Source organism: Buteo buteo, chromosome 2, assembly GCF_964188355.1.
Source record: "Buteo buteo chromosome 2, bButBut1.hap1.1, whole genome shotgun sequence".
In the NCBI taxonomy this organism is placed as follows: Eukaryota; Metazoa; Chordata; class Aves; order Accipitriformes; family Accipitridae; genus Buteo; species Buteo buteo.
Genome location: NC_134172.1, coordinates 47,477,787 through 47,500,927, shown reverse-complemented (window position 1 = coordinate 47,500,927; position 23,141 = coordinate 47,477,787). Strand labels below are relative to the sequence as shown.

The following is a 23,141-nucleotide window of genomic DNA, read 5'->3' as shown; positions in this document are numbered from 1 at the left end:
AGGAGTGGAGCTGAGCCGGGAAGGAGGGAGGGGTGGAGGGAAGATGTTTTAAGGTTTGCTTTTACTTCTCATTATCCTGTTTTGATTTGATTGGTAACAAATTAAATTGATTTTGTGTTTTTTTCCCCAAGTCAAGGCTGTTTTTTGCCCATGACCATAATTGGTGAGTGATCCTCCCTGTCCATGTCTCGACCCACCAGCTTTTCATTGTATTTTCTCCTCATCCCGCCAGGAGGGAGGATTGAGCGAGTGGCTGCATGGTGCTTTGCTGCTGGCAGGTCTTAAACCACAACAAGGAGAAGCGAGAAGGAGGAAGGGCAGAGATGTCAGGTCTTTTCTTGAAACTTGTGAGCTTTCTTGACCAATACCAGGAAATAATATTTCAGTCTGCAGGGGTGTTAACTCAGCATATGGGCTGCCTGACCTTTCCCCAGCTGTCTGGAGGTGGCAGCGTGTGGTGATACCTTCAGAAAGCACCAGAAAGTGGTGAAGATTTTTCCTACTATACTCAGCCCTGGGAAAGCGGAGAGAAACTCTCCAGAGACGGTTCAGTCCCGTCACCCCAGTGTAGCCAGATGAATATGGGATTTTTCAAACCAGGTATAGAGAAGAGGCCAAGGAAAATGTGAGTCTTGCTCTGCATACAAACAGATGGGACATGCCCACACAGGGGGTATTTCCCCAGGGGGGTAAGCATGGCTCAAGCGTGCTGCTGGCCAAGCTCTCTGCTCGAGCAGGCATGGGACCGCCTCCTCCAGTCCCACGTTTGGGTGAGTTTTGCTCCATTGGATTTCATTTGTGGCCATATCCAAGCAGTGATGGAGTTTTTATTGCAGGATGAGGCTCCTGGCGCAGGCTACGCTGCAAGTGTTGCCATATTTTTGCAGGTGTTCGATTTTAATTGCCCATTCTGGCTGCATCAGAAAAGGCTTGGAGTAAGAACTGCAATGTTACGTCCCAGGGCTGTTTATATACATAAACAATCTGGGGTTTATTGCCTTGACCTTTTCTGAAACAAGTTCTTGGCTCCTCTGAGTTAAGTCTTGAAAAAAGGGGTATCTATTAAGCTGAGCAGCAGATTTGGGCTTCTAGGAAGCACATCTAGGTGCCAACAGGATACCAGGAGGCTGAGATTTGCCACAGTTGGGACAAATCTTCTTTAATGGTTTTTGTTCAGTTCACCAGGGTCTGCCAGTTCTGCTCCTTGCCCACAGCAAATAGTCTGGGAGCAGGGAATTGGTGATCATATTCAATTCAGGGTGATTCAGCATGGTTTTCTTTGATTTGGAGTAAGGGGGAGAGGTGGCTCAAAACATAGGCACAGAATGGTCAGGTTAGGTCAGACACTTGTTGCTTTAGCCTTTGAGCAGAAACCTGGCATCACATGCAAAGACCCATAATTAGGTATACAGAAAGAGTTCATCCTGGCCATTCAAGTCAAAGTTGAAAGCTAAGGGTGCAGAGATCAGAGGTCTCTTTCCCCTCTCTGCTTCCACTGAAGACCAGAGCAATCTGCTGAGGAGCTGCTCAGAAGCTGGTTGTCACACCTGGCTGGTGACCTCTGCCTGGTGCTGCCAGGCCTCTGCCCAGCTCACAGCAGGTTTGCACACCTCAAGTGCTATTCCCTTCTCCATACCTTCCCCCAGCTCCATCCCCATCTGGGTGTCCTTGCCATCCTCAGCTGTAGGGTAAGGGGGGAGCAGGACGTTGACCTTGGGTCCTCCAAATGGTTGGGGTCCAGCTGGAAGGTTAAGATGGGGTAGCTTGTACTGCTTCCTCACCTCAGATAAAAGACATGAAGGTCTCCAGGACCTTTAGCAACCCTAACTGGTCTCAGAAAAGTTAAGCATGTGGACATATGCCCATAGCACGTGGAGAGAGGAGCCGTAGAAGCCTGCTCTCCACTACTGGCAAAGCTGCCCGTGTTGGCACAGGTGAGCTATTCACTGCCACGGACAGCTGGGAGGCTTTGCAGGGTGCTGCAGCTGGTTGCAAAGGGTGAGCAGCCCTCTCCATCCCCACCCCACCAGGGAGGCCTGTTAAAGAATTTTAGTCATGGGTTTCTCTTGGTTTGCTTTATTAACAATTCAGAGTTGGGCCACCACCGCAGTGAATGGCAACCTTCCAAAAATTTCTCAGTCTTATATACCTTTTACCACCTATTATCCCAGTCCAAAGTCTTTGTAATTTTCCAGTTGGTCTCGGTTCCCATGTCGTTATCATTCATCATCATCATCTTATCTCATCAATTCTTTTGTCCCGATTCTTCTGGAGTTAGTGGTTGTAGGCGGAAAGTCTCTGGTCACTTATCTTCTTACACATCAAAGATCACCTCTGAATTTCTGAAAATCACTCAGGTTGTTTTATTAATTCATCTTACTCTGAAGTTAATCACTTACTCTTATCTATTCTTATGTCTTAGGTCTAAGATGTTTGTTATGATCTTTCTTCTGTTGATTCAGCTTGACTGGGTTGTAAGCCAGCCATGGTGAAGGCAATACAAGGGACGAACAAGCAGCTTATGCATATTGTTTTATAAGCACCTGCATTCTATTAATCACATCTAAACTAATCTCCAATCATTAGTTATATGTTTGATATGAACAGTCTTAGAAACAATGAGGCTTAAGGCCTAGTTCCCTTTACAGGCCTGAGAATGGACCTTCCCTGCAGACCTAAGTTTGCAAACTCAGCTTTTTCCCCTATGTGGAGGAACTATATGGAGGGTCACCCCACGCCGGGGACTCCTGGTGTGCCTTCAGCCCCTCCTAGCTAGCCCCGACACTAAGAAAAGCGGTTTCTGTGGCGGGGTTGAGCAAAAGCACACCCACCAAATGAAATCCAGCTAGTTCTTTATTTGCAGAGCAAACAGCAGAAGGGAAGCCAGTGCTTGCTGTCCCCATCCAGCCGCTGGGCACTGCAAGCCCTGGGCTGAAGAGCATCCAGGACTGATTTCAACACCAGCCTCCTGCCTGCGCTTCCCACCAAACGGCTGGTTTCAGAGCAGAGCTGGTGGCTGAAGTGAGGGTGAAGTGGAAGGGCTGATGCCGGTCAACTAGGGAGCCTTTGCCTACGGAGAAGTGCTGGCAAGTGGTCTCAGTGCTCCTGGCTGAGGGATGAGCCTGGGGGAGCTGGCCAGGGGTAGGCACCTCGCCTCTCCCATGCCAGAAACAGCCAGAAAACCACTGCTCATGCAGCACACCTGAGCTCCAGCGCGGAGGGGACTTTGGGGCAGGTTGGGGCAGGATGCCTGGGTGGAACATGACCAGTTTACCTGCCCAGCTGCTTTGCTGCAGTCCCGAGGCTTAGGAGGCAGCTTTAGGAAACCCTTTGGCTGCCATTCCACAGCTCTGTTGTTATCCATGGCCAAATCTAATCAAACATCCCTGATGTTCCTGAGCAAACAGTGTTTAAAACTTCAGAGACTCGGGCTCAGGGTGGCTAAGGGAGACTAGTGGGCAAGAAATGCAGCCTCCCTCATCGACCATCGGCCAGAAATTTAGGCTGAGGCAGGCAACAACCATGGAGGGGTGATATCAGCCAGTGTGGTCTTGCCCAGGGTTTTACAGGGAGAGGACACAACTCATGGGGGAGAAGAGGTCCACCCTGCCTGCTGAGCTACCCCCCTGGGCGATGCTGGGGCCAGCCTTGTTTCAGAGGGGCAGTGTGGGTGCCACCAGCCCCCGTGTCACCAAAGTCCCCCGTAGGCTCTGTGGAGATGCCAGCACCACCTGGCACCCATGTACTTTGACTGCACTCAAATAAGCCTTTTGAGAGCAGCAGTGAGGTGATATTTGTCCTGCTTTCTGCCTTTGCAAAGGCGGGATTAGGACATCAGAAAGTCCTGCTGCTTAATTTTCCTTTGAAGGGACTTGGAGAAAGAAAGGAAAGAAAGAAGAGGGAAGAACAGAACGCTGAGAGTGGGCAGCCTGTGTGAGCAGATGTGTAAGAAGAAAGTATTAGGGTAACACGTCTGAGCTTATAATTTGTGATCTTGAGGTGTCCTCGGACACTCAACCTTCCCTGACAAAAGCTGGTATTTTTAGCACAAGATGAGAAACCTGAGTCAACAGCATCCGCTGTGGTCCCTGCAGCGATGAGACACGCCCCCTCCTCCCCCCCATTGCCAGGCAAACCCCAGGCTCCTGCCCCACCTGCAGCCAAAATGACATCGCCCTGACCGTAGGCTGCGACCCCTCGCCTCGGCAGGACCAGGAGGTATGGCACCCACCTGCCTTGCTGCCGGGGCATCAGAAACCAGCCTCCCTGACACGGCAGCACGCCGATGTACCCAACCCCAACCCGGGCAGTCCTGGCTCTGAAGGGTAGTCGCGACCGCTCAGCCTCGCACGGGGCTTCACCGCAGCCCTGCGCTCTGGGTCATCGCCAGTTATCATCTCAGGCGCTGGCACGTCCCCGTGCGAGGCCTCTTTTTTTACACCCCACTGCTGCGGTGCACAGCAAGTGTTTTGCATGTGCCAGGGATGTTCAGAGGCAGCTGGGAGGAGCTGGATGATATTCAGGTAGAGCTGTGCTGGTGGAAGAGGCCAGCACTTGGTGCTCGTGCGGGGCCACCATATTGACTGCAGTTTCTTCCCTGCCTTTATTTCTCCTCCTCTTCCAGAAATGGGAAACAAGCAACATGTGTGGGAGCCGTCTCTGCTTCAGCTGGGCATGGACTTTTCAACTTGATCACAGTTCAAGAGGTAGAAAAAAAAGCCGCCAAAGCATGTGTGCTTCTGTGCCAGCAGCACCCGGTTGGGCAGCTTGGCTTTGCTCTCCGGGGCTCCGCTCCAGCCTGGTCCGGGGCTGCGCAGTGGAAGAGGCTGCTCAGTCCTTCCCTGCCTCTCCCACCTAGTGATGCTTTTGCACATGTGCTGCTAAAAAATCTCATCTTCACGAGGTGTTTTGATTGCTGTCGGTAGAGACTGCCTTTTTTTATGCCTGCAGTGTTATCACTTCCCTGCCCCTGCGTGCTGGAGCTGCCTCTTGCACGGTCCACAAAGCAGCCAGGCAGTGTCTATTTTAATTGCTTTCTCCCACCTCTTTGCCTGCCCTCACATTAGCTTTAAGGAATATGGGGCAGTGGAAGGGCTGGGAAATAGGGAACATTTGGGTGCTGAGAAACAGTGGAAGGCAGGGGAAAGCAGGTACTTGCTGGGCTGCTGGATTTGAGCCCTGGCATAGTGGGAGTGGAGGTGTTGATGCAGGCACCTGCACGGACATGGGCAATAAAGTCATTTATCTGTCTTTGCAGCACTACAGCCTTAACGTTTGTCTCTTTTATTCCGTAGGGACCACTGACTGCAAAAACCAGATGCCATCTGTCCACCGTGCCTTGTAAATCAGATTTTAATCATCTCAGGGAGAGGGCTGTCTCCTGCCGTGTGCTGCAAGCCAGGTCTGCAGGAGTTACTCTGCAAAATTTACATTTCTGAGATGGGTTAGTGATTAGGGCTCCAGCTTCATACTGAGGAGGCTGAAATTCAATTTCTTCCCCTATCACAGATTTCCTGGCTGATGGTGGGAAGTGGCTTAGGCCATGCCTACGTTAATCAGATAAGTGCAGATCTGGTTTTCACCTCCCGGCTGATCTCCCTCCCCAGCACCCTCACACTGCAGCATGTCGGCATCCAGCATGGGAAGGGGGGCTCCTGTGATGGAGGACACCTTCTAGTCGGGACAAAGAGAGACACCTCCAAGATCCAGTTTTGCTCCATGAAAACCAAAGCAACAGATTGCAGAGATGCTGGTGTTGCTGTTGCCATCTCCTCCGGCACTGTCAGGGCCTGATTCACACCAGCTACGGGCTTCCTCAGCTGATAATGCATTTGTTTCAAGGGCTACTGGGTGCTGCAGTAGGTTACAGTGGGCAGTGGAGGAGAGAGCCAGGGAGAGAAATGGCACAAGGTCAGACTTGGTCTGATCTCGTACAGCCCTTATACAATTCTCTAAGGCAAACAGTGTATTCCTATAATAATAAAATGGGCTGCCAAGGATGCTCTAAAGTACAGTGAACTGTCCTTATCCCTTTTTTAAATCATTATATATTGAAAAATCATTGCTGGTATTACAGGGAGGCTGCAAAGCTACCTCTTTGTGACTAAAGAATCAATAATTCGTTTTCTTTTTCCCTGTATGAAAACAATACCATTAAATAATTTTATTAAAATTATTTATTAAAAAGGCAGCACCCCCCCCCAAGCACAAATGACAAGGCTGATCACATCCTGCCCATGGGTAGGTACATCTCTCTTATCCACAGCCTCTATGGACTTATTTTTCAAAAAAGAGCTTATCGAGGCCTCTAACAACGTGGTTATTTATTAGTTAGCATGGCCAAGTTTTGACCTCCACAGAGGTACTTGCAGGGGCAGAGCAGATACAGACCAGCGTTACCTGCTGGAAGCTTTGAGACAAAACTCTGCTCCTTCTCCTCCATCCTCACCACGGGGATTTTCTGGGCAGGATGGCTCCCCACAGCTGGCCTGCAGCTCACTCACCTCTGCCACCTTATGCGAATGAAATGCATCCTTCCAGACTGTGTATTGTTAAATCGCATGAGAGTGGTTAGCTCGGTCGTATCCCGGGATGAGTCAAGTCCTGCCAGCTCATAAAAAACCCCAAACCCTAGCAAGGAAGAAAATGATGCATGAGACAGGAGGAAAAAAGACTGAGAACAATCTAATGGTTACAATGATTAAATTTTTTTTAATCTGATGCCATTAGAGTTTAAGCTTTTGAAAGGGTACAGGAGAAGAAAGATGCATCACATTCGCATCTTCTGACATGCTGCAGAAGCAAACCTACATCCTTGGTTCACATGGGCTGGGGCAGCCGTCATTCATTTTGCATGAAATCTTTTTCCCCCACCTCTGCAGCACAGCAGTGGTTGCAGCTGGGCCAAACATTAACTAGATGGGGTGGAGGGTGCAAAGGCAATATGGCTTGTATGGAAGCCATTTCATGGGGAATCACTTAAAGAAATGCCTCACACACACACTTGATCCACACACCCCCTGCCCCCAAGAGCTGGTCTCCAGGACATCTCCGTGGAGGTGCTTGTGATGGAGCTCTCTGAAGGTTTGGGCAGGGCTCAGGAGACTGGTGCCAGGTGTCTGATGAGCAACTTCTGAAACTAAGGCCATCACAGCAAGTTTGTAAAAAATGTGCTAATGAGGGATAGTGTGGAATGGGCACAGCCCAGCCTCTGCTGGTTTGTGGACTGCCCTGACTGGGCAAGCCCTCTGCAGCACTGGGATGCATTTTAATCAGCACACAGATAACTGACAGGAAAAGAAAATAATCCCTTTCTTTTTCCATAAAGATTTGATCATTTATTCCACCAACACCCTGGCAAGGCACCTTTACCAACAGATGTGTCATGAATAAATATTTTCAAAATAATTAATTTGACTTAAATGTTAAAAAACCCCACTTCTGTTATACAGCTAGTGGTTGTGCAGCTGGTGCGGGGGGAAGGCAGGCACCCCCTTTTTAGAGAACCAAAGGAGACCGCGGATTAGACCAATTATTGAGCTGGTTTCTAATGAGCATGCCACAGCTTCACTGGGCAGATCAAAGAAATTAAAATCCTGGGACAAAATAAACATTTCCATTGAACCCCTATTAGTCTTCCTTAGCCCCTTCTCTTCCCCAAAACTCCTTATCCCTGACTCTCAGTCCAGCCTCAGTTACAAGGGTGCTGGGACTGAGGTGTCGCACCTATTTCTGGGTGAGACTATGCGGTGTCTGGAGGACGTCGGGGCCATCAGCCAGCCGCCTCTGGGTGTTTCCCAGGAGCGTTGGTGTTAGCGCCGGTCTAACGCTGCCGCTCGCCTTGGGTGCAGCTAACCAGGTGCCGGGGGATGCTGTGCTCACCCAGCAGCACTGTGCAACCGGTGCTGCTTGCGAGGTCCCGTGCGGTGCAAGGTCCCGGAGCTCAACCTTCCTTCAGAGGTGCGGGGGTCCCACCACCACACCATGGGGTACCTGGCAGGGCAGCCTCACGCTTCTCTTGGCATGGGGACGGCAGTCCCTGTCCAGCCCTGTGGCTGTCACTGAGCTCTCCTGGCCCCCAGACCCCGACCAGGGTCCCCACGGGCTGGCAGAAGACCCCGGAGCTGGAGGCGATGCGTTGGAGGGAGACAACCAGCACCAACCAGCCTCCACTTGGGCTCTCCTTCTCGGCTGGCGTGGGCGAAGGGGCTGCTGGGTCCTGGGCAGAGGAGGGGGCAAAGCTGGTGGCCTGGTGTCTGAAGCCAGAAGGACTTCACAGCGTTTGCTGGGAAGCCAAACACAGGGAGAGTTTTGTTTCCAAGATCTGATGTCCAGCTGTATTTGAAAGCACAGAGCAATCCCACAGCAAAGGAACTGGCCAGGACGATCCCAGCACAACCTTACTGGAGCCTGGGGAGCCATCGCCAAGGCTGGCTTGGTCCTACACCTCTCCATGAGATTGTTCACTCGTGGCCCTTCTCACAAGCACCGTCATTTATCCCTTCTTTCTCCCTCTGCAAAGGAAGAGAATTTAAAGATTAAACCCTGCTGAGAAATAAAAAATATCATAGGTCACACAAAGTACAGCTACAACCAACCACATGAGTGGGGGAACAGCTTTTGTATGTGTTGGGGGTGGTTTGGCAGGTAGAAAAATATTTCTCAGCTGAACACTCTCCCTCAGGTTTGGATTAATAGCTTGGCTTCAGCTTCACCCCACCCATAACAAATAAATTTTAAAACATAACTAGCCCAAGAGAAGAAATATCTGCTGGATGTCTTTTTAATGCTGAATTTTTTTCCCCTCTGTAAAGCATTCCTCTTTTAAAAGCGCTCTGGCTCTTCAGAGCTCATTTTCCTTGGGTGTTATAGAGATGCCTATACTGAGCACATGTGGGCAACTAAGTTTTTGTGTTGCTTTTAATGTGGTGATATACACAAGACACATGTAATAAAAAGAATAAAGCAGGCTGTTCCAGGCAAACAATTTATTTCTGCTTGTGAATTATTACATGAGGAGACCTAGATATGTGGTGTTTTTTTTTTTTACGTAGTCAGCTATTACGTGACCGTATTTCACCCTGCAGCTTGCATCTGCAGCCCCTCTGCCACCACCCCTGCCAGCAGATTTTCTCCTGCCCATCACCTTTGCCCAGAGAGACGGAGGTTTGCATGGATTTTGTCTGGACACATTCCCGTGGCTTTGTGATCCTCTCCCATTCTGGAGAGGGCCCTGCGCTGGGATTAAGCTGCCTCTGTGTTGGAGCACTGCAGGGACTTATTGAACAAGAACTCAATATATTCTTTGTACTTCTCTTAAACTAATGAACAATAGATGTTCTCTTCAAAGGTAAAGGAAGAGCTAATAAAACAGTCACAAGCTCTGCCTTTCAACCCCAATAAAACCCCAGCAAGACAATGCCAAAATGATCCTTAAATCCAAGCATTGAACTAGATGTTGAATTGCCAGCCCCAGACGTGAGAAAAATACATCTGTTTTCTCAATTTGCTCAGGAAGAGGCAGGGTTTGGAGGGCTTGCTCTTTCCCTTTTGCCATTGGGTGGATCAAAATGTTTCACCTAAAACCTGGTAGTTAAAAATCAGGTCTTTGATCAACTGCAGAGAAGTCATTGAGCAGTTCTCAGCTCCAGGTGTGGCACGGGTTTGGACAACCTTTATCTACATTTTAGAAATATAGAGGCAAAACAGTGTCTGCTCCACAATTTTTTTTACAGTCCCCACAAATGACACCCTTTGGCGGGTGCCCTTTGCTATTCATCGCACGGTCTCTTAAGATGGGAGGAAAGAAAGTAAAGATGGAGAATAGAGGGGGACATGTGGCTCCTCTGAGATAACCCTCGTGTGTCAGAGGTCCTCTCTCTGGACAGAGAGCCTGATACTCACACCTTGAGGAGGAAATGACTCTGATAAATGTTGGGGAGTGAGGCTGGCACACCCACAGGACACGCTGCTTATTGCTTGTGCTGCTCCACAGCCCTTCGACTTGGCCAGCAAACAGTGGGAGAGCGCAGGGAAGCTGCCACCAAATGCAGAGAGGCTTGTGACACCGAGAGCAAAATTTAATCCCACTTTAGAGATGGGAGGTGGTGCACCAGTCCCAGTTCGGACCTGGCAAAGCATGGCCTTGCATCATCATGGGCTCCTGGCATGCAGCCAGGCTGCACAAAGGGGTTAGCCCAGGACTCACAGTCCCAGGAGGTCCCAAAGCAGGCTCAGAGGGGTGGTGGAAGGAAGGTACATGCTGTGCTTAGCCGGGGTGCATGTGCCATTTTGCACAGCGGAAAGCAGAGCGTGCGTGATGTCTGACCATGCATCACTGCAAATTCATGGTTTCTCGATTCTCCTTTGCTCAGGCTGACAGCCAGCTCGCTTGGTTTGGTCAAAGGAGGAGGAAGGAAAGGAGCAGACCACGGAGAAGCTGCTTGGCAGAAGCCCAGTCCCAAAGCATCACATTTTCCAGCGCCAGGGGTGGTGCGTGCCGCTCTCCCTGGCTGCTCGGGCGTCTGTAACGTGGAGCCTGGGGACCGGCTTCCTAGAGACCTCCAAGGGCATCTCTCCCAGAGTCTCTTCCCCCACGGTGACCCTCCATTTTTGCCTCTATCTCCTGGCAGTCCCCTTGGTCCTTCCCCCTGCTTGCTGCTGCTCTGCTGGCACCAGGGGGGCAGCTGAAGAGAGCTGGCAGGAGCCTGAGCACGAGTCTGAAAGCCGGAGAGAAATGGGAAAGATGCGGCATTAATTATGATGGCTTGGGACCAGCTGGAACCGTCGGGCTGAGTTAACTGAGGAGAAAACAGCTCACGGCTCAGGGACGAGGCAGCCCGGGGAGCTCGGCAGGGGACAGCAGATGAAAACCACCACCACGTGCCAGCCCCCTGCCCTTTTCTGGCCTCGGCCCTGGTGCATCGCCCCAGTGTCACCACGGACACAGCTCGGATAATGGGAAAACAGAGGGAGCCCACTGGCAGCAGTGTTTTCCTTTGAAGCCCTGCCATTACATGTGGGCTCCCAGGCTGGCAGGGTTTGAGCTGCCTTCTTGGCTAAATTGGGAAATTAATTACCCTGAGCTGCACCTCCAAGTGAATGATGGGCAGCATGCTTTCGGCGATGCCTGGTCTCGAGCAACTAAAGCAAGCTCAGCAAAGCAGCCTGGAGCCTTGTTTCTTGGCGAGCTGCAGGGCTGTGGCTTTCAGTAGGGAAACACTGTACATCAAGGTCCGAAATACCTGGAGCTCTTGGTAGCTGGGGAGCTGGGCTGGGGTAGTGGCAGATGCTCATCAGGTGGGCACTTCTGCTAGAGGTACCAGTTTGGTTATTTCGACTCTTTAAATGGAAATGGACAAAATCTATTAAAATAAACGGTACTGGTTTTATGCTTCTTGTTGCCTTTGCTTCAAGCTGTTGATTTACACTTAGTTTGCATTTATAGATTGCATTTTTGGAGTGTTTCCTTTTGGAGTTGTAAAAGGTCAGCCTAAAAAAATGCATTTTGAGTCTGGTTCAATTCCGTGACAAGGGATGGGTCCCCCTGTGAGTCAGGGAGCTTCAGAGTTAAGCAATAAACGGGTTGCTTTTATAGCCACTTTCAGATTTCCCCTTCTGCTGGAAATCTGTGTAAAGGTAAGGATGGTCCCAAGGCAGCACAGGCAGCAGGAGCCCCCCTATTTCACAGCCCCAGCAAACCTGGCTGTGCCTGCAATGCCATACACATATTTCATGGCTTTCTGCTTTGGTCTTTTTCCCAGTAAGCAATTGCATTAAAGGGCCTGATTTTTGTTTATTCCTCTGCAACCCGTGTGGTTGTTTACATGAAGGCAAAGGATATGAAAAAAGCTATCAAACCAGAACAGGGAAAAAAAGGGGAAAACTCCCTGGAGCTGCAGTTGGATGCACTGACTGCACCTGGTTGGGTTCAGGCATGTTTGCTTGCTCCTGAAGCTGTTGATCACCTGATGGTGGTAACATTTTCCTACAAATTATATGGGATTGGCTTTAAAGGGTTCTTTTTACTTCCACCAAGCAGAGAGTGTTTCCACGTAAATGGCTTATCTGGCCTGGAGCAGCACAAACCAAGGGGCACTACTGCTCCGCATGGGTAATTTTGCGGTGTATTTTTCCCCTGAAATGTTACTGCTTTAACAGGCAGCTGAGAGCACAGAGCCAAAATCCTTGCCTAGAATTGGGTGGCTTGTTTGTGTGCTTACCTAGGCAGCCCTCATCTGAGCTACTGGTGAGAATGCATCAAACTGGCGATGCATATACTCTGTTCTTGCTTTTTATGAGATAAGGATAAACTGAGCAGGAGCAGGGTAAGACTAGTGATGCTTGCCTTGGGAAAAACCACATAGGCATCAATAGGCTGGTATTATATACCTGCCACCCTTGTCTACACTACTACTATAGTAAGTGTAATCCACTGGCTAGAAATCTCCCTAGCCTGGGCCATAAGAAATGCTGTCTTTTTGGATGGGAACACGCTTAAATTAGGTCCTTGCTCAGGAAGGTGATGGCACCTAGAAGGGGAACATGCAATATAGAGAATGAAGCCAACTGCTCTTTGCTAGTTTTCTTTCTGTCTACCCAGGTGCACCCAAGCTTTGCAGCACACTTTAGGGGGGAAAAGGCTGCCCTGAGATTTCCACCAAAAATTCTGCACTGCAGGGAGTCTCAGGCAGCCCCACTGGTTTCTCAGCCCTTCATCTAACCTGGGAAAATGGTCTACATAAAACACTATTTAATCAGAAACCACCCTCTAACCCCTAAGAAATTGTTGAAAATTGTTTCAAAACTAGTTTTGAAAGGGAACCTAGCACTGGAATTTAGATTTTTCAATTAAAAAGCAATTGTCTCCCTAATAGAGCTTTTTGTTTGCTGAGGGAGGGAGGAAAAATTGTCAAAGAAAGAAAGAGTTTTTCACAGAAGCAGCTGGGATGTGAAACAGTGGTGTCTGGCTCCTTGGAGCTGTAGAAGTGATGTCTCCTTGTCCCCCTTCTCCGAGGAGACAGCATCTTGTAGGCATCAGCATTAACCAGAGGATGTCCTGCAGAGTCACCTCCTGACCAAAATTTAGCAACTGGGAGGCAGGAAAAGAACAAGAACCCAAAGCACCTGAAACCCTCACTCCCAGACAACATTCCCAAACTGAATCCTTCTTGCCCTCAAGCAAAATACATTTCAAATTACTCCTCTGAAGCACCATCATATTCCTGGGGAAGGAATTTGGAGGAATAAGAAGGAAGGAAAGAGATTTTTCACGACTGTCTGGCTCTGAAACTGAAAGGTATTCATGCATGGAGGAAAGCACTTTTCTCTGTCAGAAGGAAATGGGAAAAAAAGATGTTTATGAAATATGGAGGGCTGCACTCATCTTCATTGGGCTGCAAAAGCAATGCCATCAGGGGGTTCCTGGCCACGTCTGGAGACACACTGGTGTTTTCCCATGGAGCTCTCACCCCTGCCCCCGCCCCCCCTCGCCCAAAGTCCAGCTCAAATTTTCCATTTTCTGATGGCAAAATGGAAGATGGACTCTAGAGAAGAGGGAATAGAAAGAACAAAGTAATGGAGAATTATATAAATCCTTGAAACAGAGGAGCAGGATGGGGAAGAGGGCTTGTACAAACAGCAAATCTTGCAGTCCCTAGCTAAAATCGATGGCTTGAACCTACAGTCCTCCACTGGTCTCTCACCTAAAAGATACAAGACTTTCCAATAAGTCACCCCAGATGGCAGTGCCCTATGCACCACCTCCCTGTCCTCCATGCTTCTTGCAGTAAGAATCCCATAAAAAACCAGGCGTACTTCATGAAAGTGTTGGCCAGATGGCCACCAGTCCCCCTACCCTGCTAGTCAGCTCAAGCAGCAGCCCGAGCCTTTGCTATCTAACCCAGGCCTGTCACAACTTGCCACCAACAAGACACGCAAGAACACCAGGATGTTGCGTGGTCCTTGCTGAGTCGCTACAGAAGTCTTTTTCCTTGAGCCATAAATTGGTGTTGGGGGGAGACATGTGGCTGGGTAAATAAAACAAGTATTAAAGCTTTCTCAAACGAGGAGAAATGGGCCACCACCCACCAAAAGGTGGGGGTGAAGGAGGTGAAGAGGCTGCCCAAGCCAACCTGCACAGCTCCACGCCATGCCCGTATGGTGGTAGCTATGTCAGGAAAAGCAAAATAGAGGGAGAGATGCCTCCAGCCAGCCCAGACCCGGTTGCGCCTGGGTGGGATGGAGACGCAGGGTGCTGTGGGGCAGGCAGCCACTGGCCCCCGCTCCTCTCTGCCTCCAGGCAGGTCCCCCTGCGGTGGGGGCAAGGGAGCTGCCAGGCAGCAGGCACAGCTCTGCGCTCCCCCAAGCCTGCGACGTGTATCTGCTGGGAAGGCGCTGTCACCCTCCAAGGAGCCCATGGGGACACTCCTGGCATAAACGGTCCTTGAATACAAGCAGACCTGGCCCCTGGGGCTCAAGGGCAGGGAAAGGCCTGTATTCAGCTCTGTTTTTTTCAGCATCGGTGAAATCACCCCAAAGCAAGAGAACCTTCGGAGTCCGCCAGCAGTTGCCGTCTCAGTACCTGTTCACGCATGGCAACAGGGACCCAGCAGGTTTTTGCCGGGTGGATTGAAGAAGCAGGAGGAACTGACTCATCATGGAAATGTCACACCAATAAATATGTCCCCAGGAAAATGCCGTGGGAAATCCACACGCAGTGAGAAAAACGACATTGCTGCTGGTGACAGTATGCCTGTGGACTGTCCCACCTCCATCCACCTTATCCCCACGCTGGCCAAGCTGGAGGAGGCGACCGCTATTGCTGGTGACCAGAATAACATCAAAGTAAGGAAGGACAAAGGAACAGGGAGTCTCTAGGACAGAGAAGAGAGATGCTAAACTGAGTGGGTTTGTCTGTGGATGCTACATTATGCATACAGGGACAGAGCTAACCCAGAAGGTAAATCAGGCAATTTGAGCGAGCCATTTGAATAAACACCAAACAAAGGGAAACTCAATTAAATTTTAAAGGCAACACATTTTCAAATGGCAGGACTAAGCAGCATTTCAAGGTGATGATATCTGCCAAGTTATTTCAAGCAAACAGGAGGCTATTCGGTTTATCTGCTTGAACGTGCCAACAATTAATTTCGTAATCAGCATGTTCTGAAAGGACTATTTGAGAGGGTGACAAGGAGGGCCAGGCCCTCAGTCAGTGTAAATTCGCACTGGCTTGCTGTGTCACAGCCAGCCCCGTGCTAGCGGAGGGTTTGGCTCAAGCCCCCTTAGGGGGGACATACTGGGGGAGGTGACTTCTCTTACATAAGGGCGGTGATGTGCCTCACACACATGCAGATGGTGATGCTTCTCGTACCACCCACAGCACAGATGGACTGTCAGTCATCACATTGAAAGTCATTCCAAGAGTGTGCCTACCCCAAGTCCAGTAGGGAAAAATTAAGTGCTCTTTTATCCACTAAACCTACCCTGCCTTACATTGCACAGACACCAGAAGCAAAAATACTCATAGAAATAAGTTTGGTATTTATATAGCTCAGCAGATGAGATACAGCAATAAAGATGCTGAAGTCACCCTTTTGTTTAATATAAATTAAATGACATTGTGCTTATAGAGTCCCTTTCACCCAGGGATCCTGGAAAGCAACAACCTCCTTGCTGCGCAGGTGGACCAACTTCTGCCCTAAAGAGGTTAAAGGCTCGGGTCAGAGCCCTTGCCAGCCCACCTGCAGTAAATGTGGCTCTGCCTCAGAGCCATCTACACCAACGGCCTATGGGGTCTTAAAATAAATCATTTCGTGTCTTAATTTAATCTGGGTCCTGTGAGGTACTCGTGTCTCAGGACAAGCCATCCAGAGATCCTGGAGTGGTGGACACGCAGAGCCTTAGAGACAGGGGCAAAAAGGTGGCCTGAAATGAAAAAAAAGAAAAAAAGAAAAAAAAAAAAAATCAATAGACAGCTTTGAAAAATATTCCAGTCATATGTTTACCTTGAGTAACGTATTTAGTTGTTAGGGACTGAGGTGATGAAGCCAAAAAAAGGCACTTTGCATTATTTCTCACCAAAATCTTCTAAGAAATGGTCTTGTTTCTCCTGCAAACGTATTTCCTAAGCTGCCTTTTAAAGGGTTTGTTTTTCCTTTACATTTTCCTTCCCTCCAGAGTAGCTCTTAAAAGTCCCAAGTTATTGCTGTTAAGAATTATTATTTCCTTAAGAAAAGGATCTATCCAAAAGAATCAGGGAAGGGGAGATGAAGGAGTCAGAAAAAAATCTCAATTTGAACTCTGCAAAACCAAATCTTTTTATTAAATATCTCCAGTCACTTTCTGAAGGTGTAAAATCCACACCAAGTGACCAGTCTGGATTGCAGCTGGTCCATCACTGCCTGCCCCTACCACCCACAGGCAGTGTGTGAGAACAAAGAAGCCAAAAGCTAGAGAAATCCTTAGGGCCAGTAAAAAAAAAGTGCAATAATTTTGCTAAGCAAAAGCTAGCCAGTAACAATTTACAGCAGGCATAGGTTTTTCTGGATGAGGTTTAGGATTCTGCATGCTTGTCAAGGGCTAAGTGCACTATGTAAGCGCTGGAGCATCTCTGGCTGGTGAGAAGATGATCGGCTGGCGGCCACCAAGGCACCCCACTGGTTGTGCAGAGGGAGATCAGGAGGAGCCGGGTTGCACCCATACGAGAACATCACTCACAGGGGACCAGCATCCTCACCGCTCCATGCCTGGCCAATAGCTCAGCGATGTCTTCATGCTGCACCCAGCCGAGGGAGCAAGCTCAGGACACCCACCTCTAAGCCACTCCCCATCACGTAGAGGACAATTCCTGCTTGGAACAAGGGTTTAAAAGCCATGCAGAGGATGCTGGTAGTCACTTGGCAGCACACAGGCTATCTCAAAAGGACTATTAAAATATACGTATAAAACAACAGAAAAAATAGGATTTCATTATTATTTCCCAGTGGTTTATGTTCCTGAGAAGCTGACAAACAAGCACTCTAGAAATTTTCTGATGTGAGCTCCCACAGGTCATCATGACAAATGCCACCTGCCAGGCTGCTTGGAACAAGACCCTCCAACCTCTCGATAGTCCTGGAGATGGTCTCACTTGGTGGCTTTTCAGCCCTCAGTTTGTGCTACTCTAACCTGCTCCCTGCTCTTCCAGCCTATACCTCCAGAGCAACTGGTCTTCCACTGTGTTGAGCAAGGGATGGTCTGTCTAAGACAAGTGCCATCAGTAAGTCTCAACTCTCCACAGCCCCGGTGGCAGCATGTCCTTCTTGAGAAACACACCCAAGCCAGATTGGAGTTGAGCCTCTTCAGAAATGTTTCTATTCTTGGATATGGTTTTTGAGGGTGAGTTTGGGCTACAAGCAATGGAAAATACCAGTAGCGTGAACTGCTCTGGCTCTATTAAAGTTACTATCACACTTAAGAAGTCCCGTCCCGTAGGGAACCGTATTATCATACAACCTGCAGCTCCTGCTCCGCCACCTCACCCGTGCAAGCTGGTAAATGCTCCATTCGGTCCTTCTTTGTCCTCGTACATGTCGGCAAGCAGCCCTCCCACAGCAGCTGGCTGCTCCTGGCGCTTTGGCTAATTAAAAGGAGATATGAAACTGCAGCCAGAGGAAATCCTCCTAGATGATCCATCTCTGTAAGCACGGCCAAGCCCGGCAGCAGTGAGTTCAAGACAAGCTTGCTATTAGCATCCTGCACTGCCCCCAGAGGGTTTTGGATTGAATCCTAGCTATTTCCCTTCTTCCAGGACAGTGGGGCCAGACAGCACCACAGAGCTCAATGTGTTTGGTCTGGGAGCAAAAACAAATGATGCAATGGTGGAAGATGCAAGTCTCTTGCACAACACAACTTGTCAAAAGGAGCCCCATAAGCTTGCCTGAGGAATAAGCTAATTTGGAAATACAGTAACCCAGCTCCAGCCCTGCCTTCCTACGCATGTGAGAGATGCAGCCTCAGCCCCTGTGCATGGAGAGCCTCCATTCGTTACAGGATGAAACTTTAAGCAATGTCAGGCAAGCGTTCCTTCTGATCAATTAAGAAGTGGCACTGACAGAGAGAAGTCCCACCGGGTTTTCTTGAAACGTGAAGGCTGGAGGCTGTGTGAGAGGATATTCGTGTGAAGCAAGGGAAACAAACAGCCCATGGGACAGGTGAGGATCGGGGGCGAAAAACAGAACAGGCCTGCAGAGTACTGATGCCAGCCATTAAAAGGAAAGAAAATTCACTATGGGAAGATGCTAGCACTCCAGAGTGGTTCTTGAGGTAGTATAAATCAGCATAACATTACTGTCCGCACTTTATGACAGCTACAGGCTGGGCCACATACTCTCAGTGCTGCGTGCTCCGGCAGAGGAGGAATTCAAGTATAGCAGTGAGGCGCCGGTATAGATATTGGTACCGGGCAGGTGCCAGAGGCAAATGGCAATATCACCGCCACAACTTCAGTGTTCAGCTATCTCAGAATTTGAAAAGGAAAAATCCTTTAATTCTGTTTCCACCTTGTAAAGTACTCATAGCACTGATGAGAAAGACAGAACCTGAACGCACATTTTTAGAAAGCACATTTGACTACCTTCTGGAAAAAGCGAGTCTCTGAATGCAAGAGGCTGCTTCATGCTACAGTTAAGAACAGAGAAACCCACATATATGATACTTCATTGCTCTGTAGCCAATTTTGTTGATTAGAATCATTAAGATACGAGAAGAAAATAGTTAATGTGGTGTAACCAATCTGCAAATGTTAGAAAATCTACAATCACATGAAACTAATTTTAAGTTAAATGGGATGGTCTACAAATTACGGGCAAAGGATTGCTACAAAAGGCACTGAGAAAGGCAGGCAGGAAAGCAACACACAGACCAATACCCCACCCATGATGAACAGTGGTTAGGAGAACACAAGCAGCTAACACAGTCGAAGAAAATTATTTCTGAGAACTGATGCAAAACGAATCCCGATTAAATTTCAGCCTTCTGAAGGGTCACTCGATGCCAGCTTCATAGGGTGCTTACGTCACCACCCTTGCAACAGCCAGCAGGATGATGGCCACTGGCCTCAGGGCTACCTTCAGCCCGAATGGATGTGGGAGTGCGAGACTGCTGCAAAACCCTTCTGTGAGTTGGAGCTATCCAGCCAGTGAGGTCCTGGGGAGCTACAGGTCCTGGTGGCTTCCCTGAACAGACTGCTCTCACGTCTGTCACCTGTTTATGAAGTTTTTCTCACCTCAGCTCTGACGTACATGGCATGCGATGTGCAGCCACGTGCAGACTTTGGGGCACAGCTCACTCGCTTCAGCAAGAAGCCCATTTTGCCCTAAGAAAACAACAGTGGGAGTATTCACGTGCCCCTTTAAAATATCAAGGCAAAAATTATTACTTGGCAAGGTTACAATGGCAAAGCAAACAGACTTTAGGATTGTCGTTCTGGGTTACCCCCCCCCTTTAAATCATAAACATGTTTGAAAACAAAGTGAGACATAATGAAAATGAATATATAGAAGTAGCACTTGCCTGAAGGTCCAATGTTGTACTGCGGTGTTTCACTCATTTTTCAACCCTCCTGTTTCTTGTCTGATTTGTACAGCAATGTTTTTCTCCCCCTCTCTCTAGAACTCATGTTATAATCCTGCCTTGAGATGCTCATCTATCAGCCCATCACTCAGAAAGCAAGCTATTTATCCTACTGTTCAAACATCCATCCAGACCTCAGGAGGATGGTGGGGATCGGGGAGGGAGAGAATACACTTTTCCTGTTGCATTAATGCTGGTTATAAACTACGGAGGATGCTAACATCTATCAGGGAAACATCTCACGCTCCTGCCCCTTTTTTCCTTTCTTCCCCAAGAGCTGTACTTTTGACACAGAGCTGTTTTTTAGAGATGACACCATTTAGGGTCTCCACCTAAAGGAGAACTGTGCAGGATCAGGTCCTAAGTAGTCAGTGTGTTACCCCAGCAATGAAGCCAGATTCTGATCTCGGGGAAAATGAGTGTAAGTCTAGAATAAACTACTCCCCTCACTGGAGCAACAGAGGTGTGAGTGCCATCAGCCCGACCCCTGCCAGGCACTCTGTCCAGCCCAATGCCATGGCACCCGCCTGCCTGTCCCCTGCCTGACTCTGCCTCCTCCCACCAACATCCAGGAAGACCTGTACCCAGAAAGCTTCCCTTTGCAACCACCTGCCTATCACTTAGCAAAGCACATACCTGTTAGCAGCTATTACCAACAGATTATTCTGATGCAACACCAAAAAAAGGATTTTCTTGAGTCGATTGCTGTAAGTGCAATCTCTCCCCCAGCACCTCTTCCAAACCACCCCCCTTCCTTTCCCACAGACCTGTACGTAACTCACAAAATGAAAACATCTTAAAACACAGTACATTATTTTATCCACTCCATCCTTTCTATCTCCTACCTGCTACTCCAGCCTTTTGCTATTGAGGTGCAGTAAAATCTGATTTTAAACATGAAGCTGACACTGTATGCTTATTCTCTTCAGCCAAAATATGAAAAATAAAAAGCTAGCCATATACACATTTTATCACAGCAATAGATAAATCTGTCACAATAACGATTTTGACATATAATAATAAGCAAAAAAAGATCGAGGACGTTTACAGCAGTTTAATGAAGGCTCTCGTACCAAATCTTGAACTCAAAGTTACAGTCAGAGTTATTGAAAAAAATAACTTACAATGAAAAGCTGATGAGAATTGCCCACCTAGCCATGGAATTAACTGCAGTTTAACGCTGTGCTTAAATACTCACCACACAATAGAAACAAATTTTAATCACGATCAAGGTACACACAATTCACTTCCATTCTGTTTTCAATTACATGTATTCAGAATGTAATTTAACCTCTGGAAGTTACTCTGAAGAACACAGAGGTTTGGGTTTTTTTTAAACACTCACTGGAAATAAATACCATTTAAAGAATACACATGGAGTGCAGTAAAATGGACACTTAGGCACTGGTACAGTCTAGTCCTCTTCAGCCCTCTACAAACTACAAGACAAGAAGTTTTAACCACAGATGGAGTGGAGAGCAGGGCAGAGCTGTACAGATAGCGCAACAGGTTATGTACTACACAAGAGCACGTCTGCAAAAGGTCCCAGGAGATTTTTGTTGAAGATGCAGCGTATCCACACCAGGTATATTGTGAAGGGCTTAATGTTTTCTGAGAAGGTGTGATTCTGATGGGACAATATATAAGGCATGTAAGTGTTTTCTCCTTGCTCTTGTATCCACACTTCATACTTCACTTCTCTGACCTTGAGATACTTCAGGTTCCAGGGGATCTGCCAGGACACAGCAAGTTTAGCTTCGCTCGTGCCCTGGACAGAGGCTTGACACTTGGCATCCCTCACTTTGCCAGGGTAGAGGCTGCCAGACCACTTCTGCTTCTTGGGTCCAGGCTTAGACTTCACAGTCTGCCTGATCACATGGATGAGAGAAGGGATGTTCACCTTCGTGTCCTGGTAGGCACGGAACAGCCACTCAGGGTTGCGGCAGCAGAGGTGCCGCGGCACCTCTGTGCTCTTAATGATGCGCTCTTGCTCAGTTTTGTCCAGATGAGCAATCCCACCCTGATCCCAAGGTCTGTCTGGGTAGGTAATGGTGTCTTCCCTGTCAGTGTTCTGCCAGGCAATGTACTGCAGGTCCATGCCAGGAAGGGTTGCCAGGGTTTTGTAAGGGGTATAGTGTTCAGGGTTGATAGCATAAGGAAAGAGCTCCACCACTGTGGCACCTCTTGGCAGGAAGAGAGACATGACTAATTGGGCCCCATGCATGCTGACCAGCATGGACGCATTGCTGATCAACCGGACGATGTCAGAAAATGAATGCTCCTCCAGAGAGACGGTAATGGTTTTCATCTGAAACTCCTGAGCGAGAGCCAGGATTAGTTCTGCCTCATTTAGGATAAGTCTGTTGATTGTTCGACTGAACACTACGATGTACTCCTCACTGGAGCTTTCCTCCAAGCTGACGTTCAGCTTCTGCATCATGAATTTGGTGAACTGTCTGATCTCATTACCAGAAACCAAGATGTTAGCCTTTGGTCCTTGTGGCTGGACAAATCCATACTGGTACCAGGTGGTGATTTTGGACAGTCCCACATACGATTTGGTAAAGCAGAGGAGCCTGCCCAGGGTTTTAAGCTGCTCCCTGAGGAGTGGCTGCTTGTTACTCAGTAACTTGTAGAGGTCAAAGTGAACACCTTCACTCCACCCTTCCATGAAGAAGAGCCGTGCCTCCAGATCTAAATCAGAGAACTGCTGCATGGTGTAATAAATAGGGAGGAGGTCGTCATGAAAGACGTGCATCAGGTTGTCTGGGTTGAACCTGTTAGCGATCAGCGCCACATCAGGCACGAAGACCGGCTTTGGCATAAATTTCAGTGCAGCAGCTGGCAGCTCCACAAAGTTGAAGTACTGGGTGTTGTGATCTTCCACCGAGGAGAGGTCGAGCAGAGCTGGCTGGAACCTCCGGGAGCCCAGGTTGGGCAGCATGACCGAGGAGTTGCTGTGAAAGTAGACAAACTCCTCAGCCTCAGTAGAGTAGCAGAGGGACTCAAAGCGGCAGATGCGGTCGGTGTGCATCCTGCCAGTGCACACCATCCTGGTACCGTCCTCCACCAGTGCCTGGAGAGCTGCATGGTAGTCAATCTGAACCTGAGAGAGTTCCTGAGACTGACGTGTGAGGACCAACTCCTCTTCAACCATGAAGACATGCTCTCGCAGTTTGATGTATTTCCACAGCACAGCAGCGAGGACAGACACGAGCAGGGCATTAAACACAGCTGCTATGTTCATTCTGTAGTTAGATCCTAGCAAGATGACAGGTGGGGAATCCAATGGAGAAGGAACACATCATTAACACTCCTTGACATGGTGAGGGCAAAGACCTGTGGAAAATAAAACAAGAAAGGAACCATTTAAACATCAGGTTTACAGCTCCACCATAAATCACATTTTATGGACTATTCAAGAGAGTTTAGGCTTTTTTCAGTAATTTTTCTCCCCTTTCAGGGAATGAGGGAAAAGAAGAAAAGAGTGCCAAAGCACTACCCAAAACTGTAAAAAAAATAAAGCA

At 48.6% G+C, this 23,141-nt stretch overlaps 1 protein-coding gene across 7 annotated transcripts in view; it reads right to left on the bottom strand.

The window, feature by feature from the left end:
* Positions 1-20,653: 20,653 nt before the first annotated feature.
* The window catches only part of POMGNT2 (protein O-linked mannose N-acetylglucosaminyltransferase 2 (beta 1,4-)), a 33,769-nt gene continuing 31,281 nt past the window's right edge, over positions 20,654-23,141 (bottom strand). For all 7 annotated transcript variants that reach the window (XM_075053393.1, XM_075053423.1, XM_075053452.1 and 4 more), the window contains one exon: positions 20,654-22,953. In XM_075053393.1, coding sequence (XP_074909494.1) covers positions 21,125-22,861 — 1,737 coding nt within the window. In that variant the 5' untranslated portion in view covers positions 22,862-22,953 and the 3' untranslated portion in view covers positions 20,654-21,124. The remainder of the gene's footprint in view (positions 22,954-23,141) is intronic.